Source organism: Elephas maximus, chromosome 19 (assembly GCF_024166365.1).
Source record: "Elephas maximus indicus isolate mEleMax1 chromosome 19, mEleMax1 primary haplotype, whole genome shotgun sequence".
Classification (NCBI taxonomy): domain Eukaryota; kingdom Metazoa; phylum Chordata; class Mammalia; order Proboscidea; family Elephantidae; genus Elephas; species Elephas maximus.
Genome location: NC_064837.1, coordinates 46,584,103 through 46,601,108, shown reverse-complemented (window position 1 = coordinate 46,601,108; position 17,006 = coordinate 46,584,103). Strand labels below are relative to the sequence as shown.

The following is a 17,006-nucleotide window of genomic DNA, read 5'->3' as shown; positions in this document are numbered from 1 at the left end:
TTTTCTCCTCCTGTGGCCTCAGCTGTCCCCCCACAACCTGAGGGGAGGGAGGGTCTGAGCTTTCAGCTCCCTGCCCCACTGATGCTCTTAATGACTGACTGGAATGATACCCCCACAAACTTCCCCCACCAAGGCCTAGCCCCTGGTAACTTTGGGGGAGGGGAGGAGACATGCTTGGGTAGAGGACAGAGAGAATGGGGTACACCCTGCCCCCAGTCCCGTCATGAGAGAAAGCTCTGTCTCTCAAGGGAAGAAAGTCAGCAGGTGACTGCCTGTTCCTGCCATCCCCAGCTAGCAGGATGTGGATTTCTGCCAGCTGTTACTGCAGTCACCCGTATCCAGCGCCACACAGCTTTCACCAATCACGTCTCCATTCCGGTTGTTTCTGGAGGGCTAGAGATGGGTCCTCCACTTGAGCGCTTTTGCCCAACGTGTGTGTGTGTAGGGCAGTAGACATCCTGAGGTCCTCCAGATGAGGACTTGACAGGTCAAAGAGATGAACTGGGCAGGCCAGAGGTCAAGTGGCTGGCCCATGGTCACCAGGAAATTGATGGCAAAGCCAACACTGCTGGGATTAGGACCCGGTCTCTCAGTCTCTGCCTTCCAAAGCAGTGCTCTTCCACTCCCTTTCAATGGAATTAATCACTCATTCCCTTATTTATTTACTGAAAACAACAACAACCCAGAACAATTATTGAGCATCTATTGTGTACCAGGCACATGTCTGAATGGGAGCCACAAATTCCAATTCAGAACAATGAGCTCTCTGATGTAGGAAGCACTGGACTACTGTGGTAACCTGGAAAGCTGGGAGAAGCTTTCTGGAGGAGGTGAGTCTTGATGGAGTCTAGAAGAATGGTTAGGAGTTACCTGGGCAGATAAAGGGGCTAAGTGTTCAAATCAGAGGAAGCAGATGACATGCATGGCACATTCTGGGCACTTCACTAGCAAACTGTGCTCTCAGGCAGTGGCCAGAGAGGGCTAATGGGGTTGGCAGGAGCAGGTTGCCGTGGTTCTTGGGCCATGTTAAGGAATCTGGACTTTTGTCCTGAAGCTGGTGTGCAGACATGGAAGGATTTTAAGCAGCAATGGAAAGATTGCCTTGGTTGCAGTTTGGAGCATAGATTGGAGAACCTAGCCTGGAAACAACTGCAATGCACCAGGTGAGAACTGAGGAGGGTTTGCATTAGACCACAGCAGTGGCAGTGGGATGGGAAAGGAGGCAATGACTGCCAGAGGCAGTTACACTCGAGATATCTTGAAGAGCAATTGGAGGTGTCCAGTGAGAGAGAGGGAGGAGTCTGGGATGACTGTGGGTGGTGGTCTTCCCAGATATAGAGGAAGCAGGTGAGAAAACCAGGTTAGGGTCAGAGATGCTAAGTCCAGCTTTGAATGAGGTGGGTTTAAGGTGCCTGTGGCACGTTTAAGAGGAGATGAGCAGAAGACAGTTGGGTGTATGATCTGGAGCTCCACAGAGAGGTCTGGGCAGGAGCCTGACATTTTGAATCAAGGACAAGGATTATTAACTCCAGTTTACAGATAAAGCCCAGAGAGGTCTAAGCTACTCGTCCACAGTTACAGAGCTGCAGAGCAAGGACTTAAGCTCAGATCTTTTAAGTTTTGTCATAGCTGTTCCCCCTTCAAGACGAGTGCTGATTCCCCTGTTCCAGGATGCCCCAGCTTCTGTGTGTGTGTGTTTTGGTGGGGGGAGGGGGGTGTTGGGGAGAAAGAAACACGTGTCCAAATATGTTTCTGCCTCCTCCTCATGTGCCTTCTGCCTGAAATTGCATTTGCCCGAGGTTTGCAGGCAGGGGCATTTCTAGCTGGCTCAGAGAGATCGAGAGATGGGGAGAGAAAGGTTCTTGTTTCTTGGTAACCACAAGCCCTCAACTGACTCTGGCTGCGCAATCAGCACTTTGGTGGTTGTCAACAAGTGAGGATTTCAACAGCCATGAAGTGGGCTGGGGCCAGGCCCACAGAGGCTGCTACCACAGCCATCTCAGGGATTCCTGAGTGGCGGGTGTTGATGGGGACTGAGGTGGCTGGGGGACCTCCTACCTGCTACCTTTTGCCTCTTTCCCTGCTTAGCTGCTTCTTCTTCCACTAGGCTTTGAGTGGGTTCTGCCCAGAGTGAGCTGAGGTAGGAGAGGGCTCAGGTCCTAGATGTGACCAATGGCTTCCATTGTTCTAAAATAAAGTGAGCTGAGCTGGGAGCACCAAGGCTCTGGGGTGAGAGGGATGTCCCAGTCTGATATCCTAGAGAAAAGTCTTAGCTCCAGTAATCTCCTCCTCAGAGAAGTGTGCCTTGGCTCCCTTCTAAATTAGACTATCCCACCTACTGTCTCTCAGGGTTTCTTTGTTTTTTCCCTTCTTAATGCACACCACATTTTGTAATATATACTTGTGTATTTGTTTCCCCCACTAGACTATGAGCTCCCTGAAAGAGCAGGTTTCCTGATTCCTAACCCATATTTGTCCAATAAATGAATAAATGAATGAATGCCCCGATGATCCAGGCTCTGGGCCTTGAATGGGAGGTGGCTTCTTGACTGTTTACTGAATGTGCTCCCAGCTAGCAAGGTGTCACTTTCAATTCTGCATTTGGAGGCAGGGGGGCAGGATGCACTAAGAAGTTCCTTTCCCCCAGGAAACAGATGGTTAAAATGCTCAAAGCACTGTAGCTTCCCCCAGCACCGTCTGTACCCTGACCCTACCCCAACCATGCACAGCCCAATGCCTTATCTCCTAGGACTGGAAGGGAATCAGCTCAGATGGACTCTGGAGGTCAATGCTCCAACCTTCTAACTTAGGGCACCAACCTGGGTGGGATGAAAATTCTGTATGTAGTGAGATATTTTTCCTCTTCTCTCCGTAAACTTTCCAGCCTTCCTCACTCCTCTTAAACGTGTGCTCACACTCCTTTTTTTAAATACTCCAAACACCATTCTTCAGGCTGTAGCTTAACTCATTTTACTTCAGTCCCACAGCAACAAATCGCAACTGTGTGCCAGACACTGGACTAGGCATGGGTAGGGGGGTGGGTACGCAGACCAACAAGACATGAACTCTGTCCTCTAGGACTCACAGTTGATTGGGAGAAGCAGATACTCCAGACTACAGCCCCAGTGTACCTAGAAGCCCTATCTGGCTGGAGAACCAAGCCAGGGCTTGGGAAGTAGGTGGCTTTTATAGCACGTACCAAAGGGTCTCAGGAATCCTTCTGGCCGAGAAGATGGTGAAAGGCATTCCAGGTGGAGGAATGCAGAAGCAAAGGAACAGCCAGAAAGTAGGCATGTGTGGGCCAGGACCAGTGAGTCATCCCATTGGAGGAGAGCATTGGGTGGTAACCTGGGAGATAAACCTTCAAGGCAGGTGATGGCTGTTCATGGAGGCCATTGAATGTCAGGTTAGGAGACTGATCTGAATACAGTGGGCAATGGGGGACCGTTGAAGGTTTATGAGCTGTGGAGTAACAGACTCTGAGCTGTGCTTTAGGAAGGCTAATAGGGCCATGAGGAGGATGACCTGGATAAGGGGGAGGCAGAATCAGGGGGACCAGTTATGTGAGTCTTACCTTAGTGGAGGGGGACAATAACTGTAGGAAGCCAGTGGCAGTGGGATGGAAGGAGCCGGCTCTCCTGTGTGGTGACTGCCCTCCTTCTAACCACCTCCTCAGTCTGAGGTTGCTTTGTCTCCCCACTTCTCTTTTTGTTTCCTGGGTTTCCCCAGTTTAAGCAAAGAAGGAATTTTACAAACAACAACAGCGTCTCCCTCCTCCATCCTGGCCTCCTGGCTCTCTCTCTCCACCCAGTTCTCCTCTTCTGGGTTTTAACATCTGGGGGCCCCTCCGTAGGGCCTGGTGGCGGATCTCTCCTTGATCCACTCCTGTATTCAGATGCCCACCCCCAGGATCAGGGAGCTGCGCCTGATCAGTCAGTGGTTTGGGGAAAAAAAGAAAAAGGGGAGGCAGTGCTAATTTCTCCTCAGTCATTGGCACCATGGGACCTGTGAAAGGAGGGGAATCTTTCCCTCTCCCCAGGGAATTCACTCTGAGTCAGCCCACAAGACCCACACTACTGAAACAACCAGAGAACTGTTGAGGGTTAGAATATTCTTCCAGCTCAGAGAAGCCCAAGTGTAGAAGATGGGCCGCTAGGGGCTTTGCCTCAGTCTAGGGCCCTGGGAGGAGGGGGAATTGGGATGGGGCAACTGCTCTCAGTCTCACTTGTTTTGGGATGGGGAGCATTGCATCCAGAGAGCTCTTTGGAGTTTTCTCAGGGCGAGGAAGAGGGCCTGACAGTCCAGGACCCCTTTGCCTTGCATCTCCAAAGCCCTGGACAGACGGCTCGACATCACCGTGATGTCAACGGCGCTTTGAGGACCAGCTTCCCAGGGGATTCCCAAGCCCCACAGATAACACGTGTGGCTTCCGTGACCTCACAGGCTAAGCCCCGCCCGACCTTCTCCAGGGGGCGGGGTTCCGAGCTCCGGGCCCTGACCCGTGTCCCCCGAGGCCACCAAGCTCTACCTCTGCCCGGTTCCATATGCGCCATGGGACAGCTGATCTCCAAGTTGATGGGCATCTTCGGGAACCAAGGTAAGGGGTGCACAGGGCATCCCAGCGATAGCTCTGATCCCGCTCCCTCTTGGGCTCCCCCAGTCTGGGGTAGTCCGGGCGGATGCGCTGGGAGATCCGGGCTCCGAGGGTCCTGCGTGAGCACTCCTCGTTCAGTCCGCGGTCTCCCCTTCCTCCCTCCTTGCCCGCTGCGCCATGACGCAGGGGCCTGGGGAGCCTCTTTCCTCTCAGCTGAATGCCACGGCCGGCGGGGTAGGGGGCCTCTGCCGGTGTCTTGCAGTTGGGACTTGGTGCTCAACTCTTCCCCAGAAGATGCTGGACCTTTCATACAATTACTTTTCTGGAACTGTGGAGCGGGAGCTGGAGGGGGGCTCTCAGCTCTCATTTCCACTGTCCGGGAGTGGAACAGGTGTCTGGGGCTCCGTGGGGAGGGCATCTGCCCTGTTGTTTTTTTTTGGGGGGGGGGCGGGGGAGCAGAAGAGGTATCATGGGTAGACGTCCCCCACCGTACTCGGAACACTTGTCTCCTTCCTGGGAGGCCTGATGGAGGCACACAGTCCCTTGGTCATCGGGATTGATCCTGACCCTGCCCTTCCTCCGGCTGCCTTCAGAGCACAAGGTTATCATCGTGGGGCTGGACAACGCAGGAAAAACCACCATTCTCTACCAATTGTAAGTGACTCCCAGGGGGACAGGAGAGGGCTGGGCCTTTCTGTCAGACTGACAGGCGTTTGGACCAATCGGGAGCTCTTTTTTGGGTTCCTAGGTTCCTCCTGTAGCTGATGTGACCTTCCTGGTATAGGGGCCCCTCAGTTCAGTGGCCCCTGGACCTGGCCTTCGAGGCCTTGCAAGGTCTGGGCAACTTCAGTTCTACTGCTCCCGCGGTCTCCCCAGGCCCCTGCAACAAGCAGTTGCAGGCCTGTCAGGTGTCCGAACCGACCTCTTCTTTCTGCCTCTCTGCTGCTCTCTCCCCCTAGCGACAGGTCCTTCCATTCCAACCCCTCTGCCTGCTGCCTGCTCAAATTCCCCAGTCTTCAAACCCAAAGGCCGACCGCGAGCTCCGGGAGGGCCAGATTTGGGTCTGGTTAGGCCTGTGGTTCCGGGGGATCTCTCACCTGGGGTTGTTGGTGCTGAGTAAATAAATACCCATAGGAGCTTTTCCCTGTTCACTCTGTGGAAGGCTTCTCTCTCATTTTGGAGCCTCTGAAGTAACTTATTGCCTAGAACAAATTTTCCTCTGAAAAAGTAGTATATGTAAATGGTTTTAAAAAAAAATTCAAACAATACAAGAGTGTATAGTGAAAAGTTTCTTTCTTACCCTAAACTTCCAGTTTCGATCCGCAGAAGTACCTTCCAGAGACATTCCTTACATGTAAAAGCATATGTTTTCTATGTCACTTAAAACAAAGCACCCCTCTGATGGCCCTTGTCTGTGTCTGTCTGGTTCTTCTAATTTATTGCTACTCAGTGTGGTCCACAGACCAGCAACACCACATCATCTGGAAGCTTGTTAGAAATGCAGAGTCCTGGGCCCCAGTCCAGCCGCACTGATTCAGAATCTGCATTTTAACAAGACTCCCGGGTGATTCAACTGCATATTAAAGTTTAAGAAGACTGCTTTAGTTTCCCTTCTCTGGACCCAAGCCAGGGCAGGGCTTTATCTCACACCTGCCTGCCTCTGCCATGCCCAGCACATGGCCTGGCCCCTAGCAGGTGCTCAGTCAACCTGGGCTGCGTTGGTCTGAGTTAGATTCAACCCACCCTGGGAACAGAGGGCTGGGGGCCAGGGCTAGGAATGGCTGGGATGAGCTCTGGGTACCCACTCTTACCTCTCCAGCCTGACAAATGAGGTGGTCCATACGTGTCCCACCATCGGTAGCAACGTGGAGGAGATTGTTCTGCGAAAGACCCACTTCCTCATGTGGGACATAGGGGGACAGGAGGCTCTGCGCTCCACCTGGAACACATACTACTCAAAAACGGAGGTGAAAAGGGCACTGGGGCTGGAGGAAACTCCAAGGCAGCTGTGTGATCTTAGGTCAGCCATTCACCCTTTCTGAGCTGAGTTCTGTCATCTGTGAAATGGGGAGCATTATAATGACCTCCTGGAGCTGTTGTGAGGATTAAATAGTAATAAAACAATAGCCAGTTCGGATGCATCAAGTACTCAGTGCAGCATAAAACAAAACAAAACAAACTCATTGCCACTGAGTTGATTCCAACTCAGAGCAACCCTGTAGGACAGAGTAGAACTGCTGCATAGGGTTTCCAAGGAACAGCTAGTGTATTTAAATTGCCAAACTTTTGGTTAACACCTGAACTCTGGACCGCTGCACCACCAGGGCTCCCAATGCAGCATAGTGCCTGTTAAATTTTTTGAATACTTCCTGGCAGCTTTGGCTGCTTGCTGGGGGCCCCTTGTCTTGGAGACCCTTCTTTCTTACTCTGGCAGCAGTAGGATTCAGGGTTTAATTCCTGGAATGAAACAAACCTGAATTCAAATTCCGGCACTGCCTCTCACCAGCTGTGTGCCTGAGGGCACGATACTTAACCTGGTCCAGCCTCAGTCTCCTCATCTGTAAAAGGAGATAACAATAGTACTACTTCCACAGGGTTGTGATGAGGACTAAACGGAGTAATGGTTGCCTAGTGCTTAGCACAGCCTCTGGTACAGTCAGAGGTTGTGCCCTGTACTCCCCTTGTCTGAATGGAAAAGGGGAATTAAAATGGGACTAGGCGGTGAGATCTTGAGACTGGACAGTGTCTGCAGGGCTGACATCAGGGCAGTGCAGAGGCCAATGGGGGAGCACAGTGGGTAGGGAACAAGCTCACCAAAGAGAAAACTCACCAGTTCGGCTCTCTCTACTGCCCAGTTCATCATCCTTGTGATTGACAGCACAGACCGAGACCGGCTACTGACCACTAGGGAGGAGCTGTATAAGATGCTCGCTCATGAAGTAAGCACCCCGGTTGGGAGAGGGGCCAATGATACTAGCTGTGTGTTCTTGGGGTAGCTGCTCAGCCTCTCTGAGCTTCATTCTTGATGTCTCAGCCTCTGGGAGCCCCATTTCAGCAACCCGAGCTGGGCTAGTTTATCCCAGTGAAGAGCTACAATGCCCTCACCATAATTGATCATGGAAGCCAGAGTTGCTGGTTCTAGTTCTGACCCCATCTCTTACTCATTGTGGGACCCTGAACAAGCCATTTCACCTCTCTTATCCTCAGTTTCCTCAGGTATAAAATGGAGAGGATCTTCTAATACCTACTCCATGTGGGCATCATGGAGATTATGGGCACTGCTTGGGAGGGGTTCTATGAGCTGTCAGTGTCTCTTGGTGTGGCTGTTACTGTTGGGGTAGGGCCTCCATCTGGCCCCTCCTGGGCATGGGCTTCTCTCTCCTGGGACAGCTGGGGAGCCAGGGAGGATGTGAGAGAGCCATGGGAGGGAAGGCTGACCCTGGCAAGCTGACTGGGGCTGGACTCCTCTGCCCACAGGCTCTGCGAGATGCCTCAGTCTTGATCTTTGCCAACAAGCAGGACGTGAAGGATTCTATGACCACCATGGAGATCTCCCGATTCCTCACTCTCAGTGCCATCAAAGACCACCCGTGGCACATACAGGGCTGTTGCGCCCTCACTGGGGAAGGGTTAGTGGCTGCCCCACCTGGACCTCCAGGACCTGGCCCAGCCAATGGGTGACTGACCATCAGAACACTTCTCCTGTCTCTCTTCTGTAGATTCTGGCTCAGAGTTGGCTCCTGGGCTAAGCCAGTTGAGCACCTACTCACAGCTGAGATGTTGTGGGTATGCAGTGAGCAAGACAGTCCCTGCTCTCAAGGGGCTTATTCTAGTGGGAAGAGAGGTAACACTCCTCCTAACTCCAATAATTGCAGGTGCTGATAAGTGCTATGAAAAAAGTGAAATTGGATAACAGTAATGGAGAGTTTTGAGGGTGAGAAGGGGTCTGATTTAGCTCTGGTGGCCAGGGAAGGCCTCTCCTAGGAGGTGACTTTTGCACTAAGGCCTGAATGAAGCGGAGACAGCCATGGGAAGACCTGGAAGACAAACCTCTAGGCAGAAATCACTGACTGTTTCTGGGCATTAGTTTCCTTATCTCCAAAGAGGACGGCAACTGTGCCTACCCCCGTCAGAATTCCTATAGAGATTAAATGACACAATTCATTCTACAAACATTTATGGAACACCTCCTTTGTGCCAGGCATTGTTCTAGGTGCTGGGAATGCCGCAGAAAACAAAATAGACACAAATCCCTGCTCCAATCCAAGCTTACTCTCTAGTGGGTGAGACAGTAAATGAGAGACATATATAGTAAATTGGTGATAAGTGGTAAGGAGAAAAATAAAGCGGGAAAGGGGGATTGGCAGTATGTGGTGGTGGTGGGGTATGTTGCAATTTTAGATAAGGTATCCGGAGAAGGCCACCAAGAAGGTAGCTATTGAGTAAACACCCAAATGACACAAGGAGGTCAAGACCTGTTGAATTCCCCTTCCTCTCAAGAGGCATTTTAGCAGGTTGGGGAGCTGGATGCCTGAGTTGAAGAAAGGGAGACTTTAGGACCACACATTTCAGGCAGTGTCCCTGCCACCCGCTGGGTCAGGAGGAAGCCCTTCAACCCATCAAAAAAAAAAAAAAAAAACCCTTTGCCAACCCAATTCATCTCATAGCTACCCTATAAGGCAGGGTAGAACTGCACCACAGGGTTTTCAAGGAGCAGCTGGTGGATTTGAACTGCAGACCTTTTAGCTCACAGCCAAGCACTTAACCACCGCACCACCAGGGCTCCCTTTAACCCATAGTCAGTTCAATTCAACCAGCATATCCCATGTACCCCCCAGGTTCCACGCACTGTGCCAGGTGAGTGGCTGCTTATTCCTGGGCTACGGCTGGCTTAGCCCAGGGGCGAGAGATGACACATGTATAATCAAGACTCCATCCTGGCTCTGGACTTGCTCACAGTCTAGGGGGGCAGCTTGCTTATGAAGCAGTGCCCTCTGTGATGGAGTGGGTGGTGATGGAGGCATTGGCGCCTTGCCCAGAAACATTGTTAAGTGGTCCAGAAAGGCAGGTCTCCAGCCTCTTCCTCAGAGAAACCCTCCCTGACTCCCAGATGTCCAGAAAAAAAAAAAAAAAAATTGCTGTCAAGTCCAACTTATAGTGACCCTGTACCATAGAGTAGAACTGCCCTATAGCACCTCCAAGGAGTGGCTTATGGATTCGAACTGCCAACCTTTTGTTTAGCAGTCAAACACTTAATCACTGCACCATCAGGGCTTCTATAAGTCTCTTTCTTAACCTCATCACCATATATAAAGAATCATTTGCTGGACCATTTGTTTAATATCTATTTCTTCTGCTGGACTGTAAGCCCTAGAGGTCATGTCCTTTTTTTTTTTTTCACCAGTAACTCCAGCCCCTAGCACAGTGACCTCAGGCAGTTCATGTTTGTTGACTGAATAATTTGATGTAACTTCGGCTGCCCCTCAGTCTGCTCCTGGAAGGGGCTGGGAGCTTGAAAGCTATCATCCTCATCAGTACTTGGATCCTTGTCCTGTTTCTCCCTCTCTGCAGGTTGCCTGCTGGGCTCCAGTGGATGCTGTCCCGGACCACTGCCAACTGATACCCCAGCCTGAGGCCAACGAAAGACTGAGGGGGTTTTACACTGACAACGTTGATGGAAAATCCAAGCGATTATGACTTTGCTATAGTTATCTGGTGGAACGGGGCAGCTACGGCCATTGCCACTGTCCTCCAACCCCCACTGAAGAGCTGACTGCACACCCTGAATTGCTGTAGACAGGACGGCAGAAAAAAAAATGCAGGAGTCCTTCCTGGAGACACAAGGCAAGGTGTTGGATATGTTGGGGGTTAGGAAGTGGAGCCTCCTCCCCTCAGCACTCAACCTCTCTGTAGAAAAAATGTACAGGACCTGTTGGGGGCAGAGTAAGAGGCCCCTGGAATTGATCTTTCTTTCCTAGAACTCTGTCCACCCAGCTTTGTGGCCCCTCAGCCATCTTCGTCTCATACCCTTTGGGCAAAGGAGAGTCCAGAAAGGTGAAGGAGTTGGGCCCAGGAGGAGGAGTGCAGAGCCAAAAGCTGGGGGCGGGGTGGGGGGAGGGGCGGGGGCGGGGGGAGGGAGAGAAGTCAAGGAAATCTGATGGTGCCTTCACACTGCAGGGAGTTCCACTCCTCTCTCCCTTCCCCTTCCCTCTGAGATGCTGGCTCTGGACGCCACCCCCATGGTATCCCCTTCACCCTCAGTGCCTTTCCAATGTGAATTCTACTCTTTCCAAATGTCCCAGATTCCTACAAGGCCTGACCATTTTGTCTGTCTTTTTGTAGCGATTTTTTTGCATTGTATTAGGATTTTTTTTTTTTTTTAATAAATGCCGTTGAAAACTGCTCACCTCTTATCTCTTACCCTCCCCCTCTGCCTATTCCTCAGAGTGGCTTTTGGCTTCTGTGCAAGGGGCCCGGGCAGGAATAACAAAAACCCCTGGAAATGGGAGCGACCTGCCTCAGGGATCCATCTGCCTAAGGACTGGCTTCCTGGCCTTGGGCTCCATCACCCGCTGCCAGGTTGGGGAGGGCTGGTACCTGGCGTGCCAGGAAAGGGGGTCTGAGCTCTGCTTGGGCCTAGCGGATAGCAAAAAAAAAAAAAAGAAAAAGAAAGAAAAGAAAACCAAACCCGTTGCTGTGGAGTCGCTTCCGACGAGGGGGTGGTTTAATATTGACTCACGGAGGAAACGGGTAGGGTCCTTGGGGGCTGGAAAAAACCAGGAGTTCTATCTAGGTAGACCTGGAGGCAGGGTGGAGTCCCAAGCTGCCTATCTGTGTACAAGGAGCAATGCTATCACCTCAGAAGACCTAGGATGGTCCTGGTGGCAGAGGGGACCTCCCCTTCCCAAACCAGGCCGTGGACATCTAAGGGTTAACCATGCGTTTTTTTTTTTTTTTTTTTTCCTGAGGTGTGATTATGGAGGAAGAACTCAGAAATTCTAGCTATCCCCACCCAGGGTCTGTGTTCTTTGTACTAAGTTATCCTGATACATTAACAAAGAAAAATTAACAATAAACCAATAAAAAAAGCAGTTATCCTAGGGTTGTTAGCAACGCCCACTCCCTGATTCCACAGAAATTTGTTCTAATGAAGCGGGAAGCAGGCAGCGGGGGTATAGCTCAGTGGTAGAGCATTTGACTGCAGATCAAGAGGTCCCCGGTTCAAATCCGGGTGCCCCCTGCATGTCGTTTAGTCCTCACGTTTTTGTAGTTCTCCTGTCCGCCTCTCAGGCGGGCCTTCGCAGGATGGAATAAAGAACCCGGCCTGGCCAACCCTTTTTGCAGTCGGGTTGAGGATGGAGTCCCTGGCCCTTCTACTCCGTGTGTGAATCTGTTTTTCTGTCTGTGGGCGGAGTTTAGGGAGGATTGGTGGACAGGAGCTCTGAACTGACCTTTCGTCGACGGGACGGGCAGCACAGGGATAGGGCGGAGGCCGGCTCACCCCCAGGTTGGCCTGTCAAAGACCGTGACGGCTCTTCCTCAGGGAGGAAGGCTGAGTTTCCAAGGACGGGGCTTAGGCTGGGGAAGGAAGGCCCGGAAAAGCCCGGGTGAGCGAGTGGGAGGGAGAGGCTCCCAGAAGCAGCAAGTGGGCTCCAGCAGGTTAGGTCAGGGGGACCCCGGCCCAGAGGAAAGCCCCTGAAGTGAAGGATCTTGAAGGATCTCGAGGGACTGCTCCTACTATATCCCTAAACCGCATTTGTCTTACACCATCAGTAGGAATTTTTGGCTCAGAGCTTCCGGAAGCAACCTCTACCCCCTTGTCATAGTCTTTCGCTTTCTTGTAAAAGTCCGTCCCCACTTCTCATAAAGTTGTGATGAGTCGGAATCGGCTGGACGGCAGTGGATTTTTTGGTTCACTTTCTGCACGCGTTAATCGAGGCAGCACAGCGCCTGCGCAGCAATAGTCTTAGGAAGCTATCTGAAGGCGAAGCACCGGCAGAGGGGGTATAGCTCAGTGGTAGAGCATTTGACTGCAGATCAAGAGGTCCCCGGTTCAAATCCGGGTGCCCCCTGACTGTGCTTTTTCCGAGGCGTAAAATTCGTTGCCTCCGCAAGTTATTTCCTTTAAAGAGGTGTTTTTTCTCTTTTTTCCCACAATTTCATGTTGACATTTCCTTCTTCCTTCTCTTATATAAGGCAGGCGGGGAGCAGTGAGGGAGTGCAAGAAACTGGGGAATTTTAGAGCAGTAATTTTTAAAATGTGGGCCTCTAACCAGCATCAGCACCACCCGGGAACATTGTTAGTTAGAAATGCAGATTCTCGGGCCTCATCCCAGGGCTATTCCATTAGAAACTTGGGGGTAGGGTCTAGAAATCTGTGTTTTAATAAGCATTCCGTGTGATTCTGATGAACGTTTAAATTTGAAGACTTAAACTTTTTTAGTTACACGTCATTTTCTTATGTTTACAAGCTGCTGTCTCAGTGTGAGACACTTTATAAGACAGACCGCGGGGCACCCCAGACGGGGAAATGCACAAAGAGACCGAAGCTAGAATTCCATCCTAGGACCTCCCAGCCCGACCTCCGGTAAGGAACGAGATACGAATCCGCGAGACCAGGGCCAGCAGTGGGGGACAGCGCTTGGGCAGGTCCGAAAAAGCGAGCGAAACCTCAAAACACGAGCGTTGCTGCTCACCATGTGGCCACTAGAGGGCAGCAAGAAACCGCAACTGGAAGAGGCAGCCTCAGCTCCTGTTCGAAAATCGCCCAAATTGGGATTTAACTTAGACATCAAGAAGAATTCACAGACAGGCTCTGCCTTGTCCCATAGTAAGGTGATGGAGAGTACAGGGCTGGAGAAGCGCGTCTCCGGGACGACCTGGGTCCTGAGGAAGGAGCAACTGGGATTCTGAGAGATTAGAGAACCTTTTGTTCTTGATGCCTTCCCGTATCTCCTCTTTGGCCTCAGGGACCCTTCCTCTTCCAGCCCATGTCTCTCCTCCTGGGTACTTCCCCAGTGGCACTCAGCATCCACACCCTCCCTCTCTCCCAGCTTTTAGAAACCCTACCCCCTCATCTCGTGGAAGCTAGGGTGTCCCCTCGCTCCTCACTCTACCACCCTGCAGCCCCGCAGCTCCTTCTCCACCACAGAAGTAGGTCAGGGGAGGGAAGACGCACCTTTGAGTCCTGACCTGGTTTCCAGCCGTCTATTAAATCTCCTAAATTGCGGGTATTTTTATTCTGTTCTGTAAGGGAAAAAAAAAAAGATGATCTATCCCCAGAGCCTGTTATAAGGTGGTGGCAGGTGGGGTGCGACGTCTCCTTGCCTGGGTCAGGCCCTGAGTAGCCTTCGAGCCCCATCGAGGGGGGTCTTGGTTACCTTTTGCGGGATCCAGGCTATTTCAGGCCAGGGGTGAACCAGGCCCCCTCCACCCTTTTAACTGCTGGGCTGGGGGACACAAAGCAAGACAGTGTTGTAAATGGGGGGGAAGGGATAAAGTGGGAAGTAGCATGACAGGGGGCGAATTCAGGCCTCTGATGGGAAGAAAAACTGGGCGTCTCTGCTGCAAAGGGAGAGTCCTGCGGCGGACAAAGAATCAGAAATCTGCAAAATACGAAGAAACAGCCCAGAAAGTCGGGAAGCCTGAAGGAACTGGAAGGGGGGACCCCCAGGAGCCCACGGCTGGAGGAGGGAGCGCCCGTCCCTTCCTGAGATCTGGACCTTCTGGCCTTCACTGAGCGCACAGGGAGCGGAGGTGTGGGGCGCCGGGCCGAGCGCTCCCCGGAGGTCCACCCCGCCCAGCCCCCCGCCCCCCGCCGGGCCCCCTCCCCTCGCGCCCGAGGAGCGGCGGGGCGCGCGGGGCGCGCAGGGCGGGCTGGGGAGGCTCCCGCGCGCCGCGTCCCGCCCCTCCCTTCTCCCGCGCTCCCGGCCGCCGCCGCCGCCACTCGGCTCGCTCGCCGCCCGCTCGCGCTCCCGCCGCTCCCGCTGACTAGCCAGCCCCGCGCCCCGCAGCCGCCCCACCGTCCCTCGCAGTCTGCCAGCCCCGGGGATTGCACCGCCGCCGCGCCCGGGCCCCCTCCCTCGCCAGGCCGGGACAGCGAGCGGGCCGGGGGCGGGTCCGGCTCCGAGGCGGGTCCTGGCACCACCATGAGGGGCGAGCTCTGGCTCCTGGTGCTGGTGCTCAGAGAGGCTGCCCGGGCGCTGAGCCCCCAGCCCGGAGCAGGTAGGACTGGCCGGAGGGGGCCGGTGACCGGTGACGGGGGCGGGAGGGACGGGCAGGTGTGGGCAGGCTTGTGCCGACCAGCCGGAGATGTCCGTGTTGGGGTATTGTCTGCGGGGCCAGGAGCTCTGTGGGCTGCGGCCAGGTGGGCAGGGACCCACTGCCCCAAACACATAGGGTGCGTGAGTGAGGCTAGAGGCTTCGGACTCCTTTTTCCCTCCAGGAAGGAGGCTGGAGGGACCCCAGGAGAGGGGGCTCCATGAGGCAGTGGACAACGGTGGAGTCAGGGGGACTCCTGGCCATCCCAAGCGAGGCTGGGGTCTGATGAGCAGATGGGGAACCTGCCTGAGGTTCCTGCTCCAGCTTTTTCTCCCTTTTCTCTTCCCTGCCCCCACCCCCAGCTGACCCAGTCCCCTTCTGAGTCGGGTTTGGGGGCTGGGTGGGACAGCCAGGGGAGGGCAAACAGCCTAACTCACCTTCTCTTGGTTTGGTACCAGGAGAGAGGCCTGTGCAACCATGAAGAAGCAACTTACTGGTCCCTTGTCTGGCCTGGAAGGTCCCCCTGTCACTCCTGCTTTGCCCTTCTGGGCTGCTCTGGCTCTAGTTGTGGAAGGGGGGGCTCCTATCCTGCACACTCTTCTTTTCCCCACACCAGTTCTCCAACACCTCTCCCACCTGGAAGTCCTTTCTGAGATCTGTCTTGAATCCCTCATGTTATAGAAGGAGAACCATTTTTCAACACATAGTTTTCATTCTCTCCTCATGCACCTAGACTTTCTCTGGGGTTGGGAAGATGGTAATTTGCAGCCAGGCCTCTTGACAGAGAACTGGGAAGAAATCTGTGCTTTATCCATATAGGTGCCCTTTGGATAGGATGGGGCAGCAGAAGGGAGAGGTTGGCAGGGGGAATGCTGTGGCTGGGCTGGTGTTTAAGTGACAGAATGAGTCAGGGACAATGTTCTTAATTTGAATGGTCCTGGTATGTAACTGGGACAGGCCTGGGTCCCAGCTTCTGGGGCACTGAGAAGGGAGATGGAGGCAGGGAAGGGCAGTGATGGCTAAAGTGTGGGCAGAGTGCAGAGAAAGCTGATGCAGCAAGAGGCTGCTGGTGCAGAACCACCAGTGTGGGGGAGATGGCACAGAGGGTGGCCAGAGACTTGGCTTCTAGTCTCACCACCTCATTTGCTGTGTGACCTTGGGCAAGTTAGTTTCCCTCTCTGGGCCTGTTTCCTCACTTGTAATGTGAGGCTGTTGGCAAAGTCTTTGACTCTTGGTGGTGGGATTATGGGAGATCTTTTTTCTCTTTTATGAATGTCTTTCCTTTTTAGATTTGTTATAATGTGTATGGGTGATAATTAAAAAAAAAAATCGTGACCATTAACAGAAAGTGGTTGGAGTTAATTTTTGAGGTTCTTTGCAGCTCTGACCTGGCATGATCTTCTGAACTTGGGGCATGGCTGGGTTGATGAGGGAGTGACCTAACTCCAGACTGGGGTTGCGTGAACGGTAGAGGGGGTTGGAGCAGGGGAATTTTGAGGTAATCAGGAGGGACAGAGGGCTGGTGGCCAGACCTAGGCCTGGCTGAGGGCTGCTCCCTCTGTCAGGTTGAGACTTAGGCACTTGGGAAGGCCAGGAAGAGGGGGGTAGGTGGAGACTTGAATCATATCTCCAAGTAGAGAAGATCCTGTCTCCTTGGCTTTGACAGAGATTCATCCAGGAGAAATGGACTTTCTTTAAAACAGGAGGGATTGAGATTACACCTAAGGAAGCTGTAGGAAGTCAAAGGGGGCAGCTGCTGGCTCTGCAACCTCCTTCTTAAGGTGGGGGAGGGGGAGTAGAAGAATCTCAGAATGTCCGAGTTGGAAAGGACAACAGCACTGAGCTCAAGATCTTCATTTTGCAGATGAGGAAACTGAAGTCACACAGGGAGTAGGAGTCTGAGCTGAGGCGAGACTCCAAATTTCTGGACTCCCAGTCCAGTGCTCTTCTCACAAGGCCAGGCTGAATTCGAAAGAAGGCCTCTGTGGAGGTGTGGGGTGGGATATTCTACAGGAGGGAAGCTAAGGAGGCTCTGACTGATGATGAAGCCCTGTGACCAGTGAAAGAACAGCTGGGAACAGGACCTGAAGGTGTGCTGGCATCCAGCCCCAAGGCTCAGCATCCTGGCCGGGGTCATCTGGAGGGAGCTGAG

General features: G+C 53.0%; 2 protein-coding genes and 2 non-coding genes across 7 annotated transcripts in view; all 4 read left to right on the top strand.

The window, feature by feature from the left end:
* Positions 1 to 4,469: 4,469 nt before the first annotated feature.
* ARL5C (ADP ribosylation factor like GTPase 5C) lies at positions 4,470 to 10,689 on the top strand. 4 transcript variants are annotated; one of them, XM_049861141.1, is made up of 6 exons: positions 4,470 to 4,597; positions 5,188 to 5,248; positions 6,414 to 6,561; positions 7,450 to 7,533; positions 8,072 to 8,223; positions 10,166 to 10,689. In XM_049861141.1, the coding sequence occupies exons 1-6, from the start codon at positions 4,552 to 4,554 to the stop codon at positions 10,212 to 10,214; spliced, it is 540 nt and encodes a 179-aa protein (XP_049717098.1). In that variant the 5' UTR covers positions 4,470 to 4,551; the 3' UTR covers positions 10,215 to 10,689. The 4 variants fall into 4 exon arrangements, with proteins under 4 accessions (XP_049717098.1, XP_049717100.1, XP_049717097.1 ...); XM_049861143.1 differs by lacking the exon at positions 8,072 to 8,223; XM_049861140.1 differs by having other exon boundaries at positions 8,072 to 10,259.
* Positions 10,690 to 11,762: 1,073 nt separating this feature from the next.
* Positions 11,763 to 11,834, top strand: TRNAC-GCA (transfer RNA cysteine (anticodon GCA)). Its single transcript has one exon. It is a non-coding gene; the product is annotated as a tRNA-Cys (tRNA).
* A 760-nt stretch (positions 11,835 to 12,594) lies between these two features.
* TRNAC-GCA (transfer RNA cysteine (anticodon GCA)) lies at positions 12,595 to 12,666 on the top strand. Its single transcript has one exon. It is a non-coding gene; the product is annotated as a tRNA-Cys (tRNA).
* A 1,874-nt stretch (positions 12,667 to 14,540) lies between these two features.
* PLXDC1 (plexin domain containing 1) overlaps positions 14,541 to 17,006 on the top strand; it is a 70,268-nt gene continuing 67,802 nt past the window's right edge. Inside the window, exon 1 of the mRNA XM_049861007.1 lies at positions 14,541 to 14,818. Coding sequence (XP_049716964.1) covers positions 14,743 to 14,818 — 76 coding nt within the window. The 5' untranslated portion in view covers positions 14,541 to 14,742. The remainder of the gene's footprint in view (positions 14,819 to 17,006) is intronic.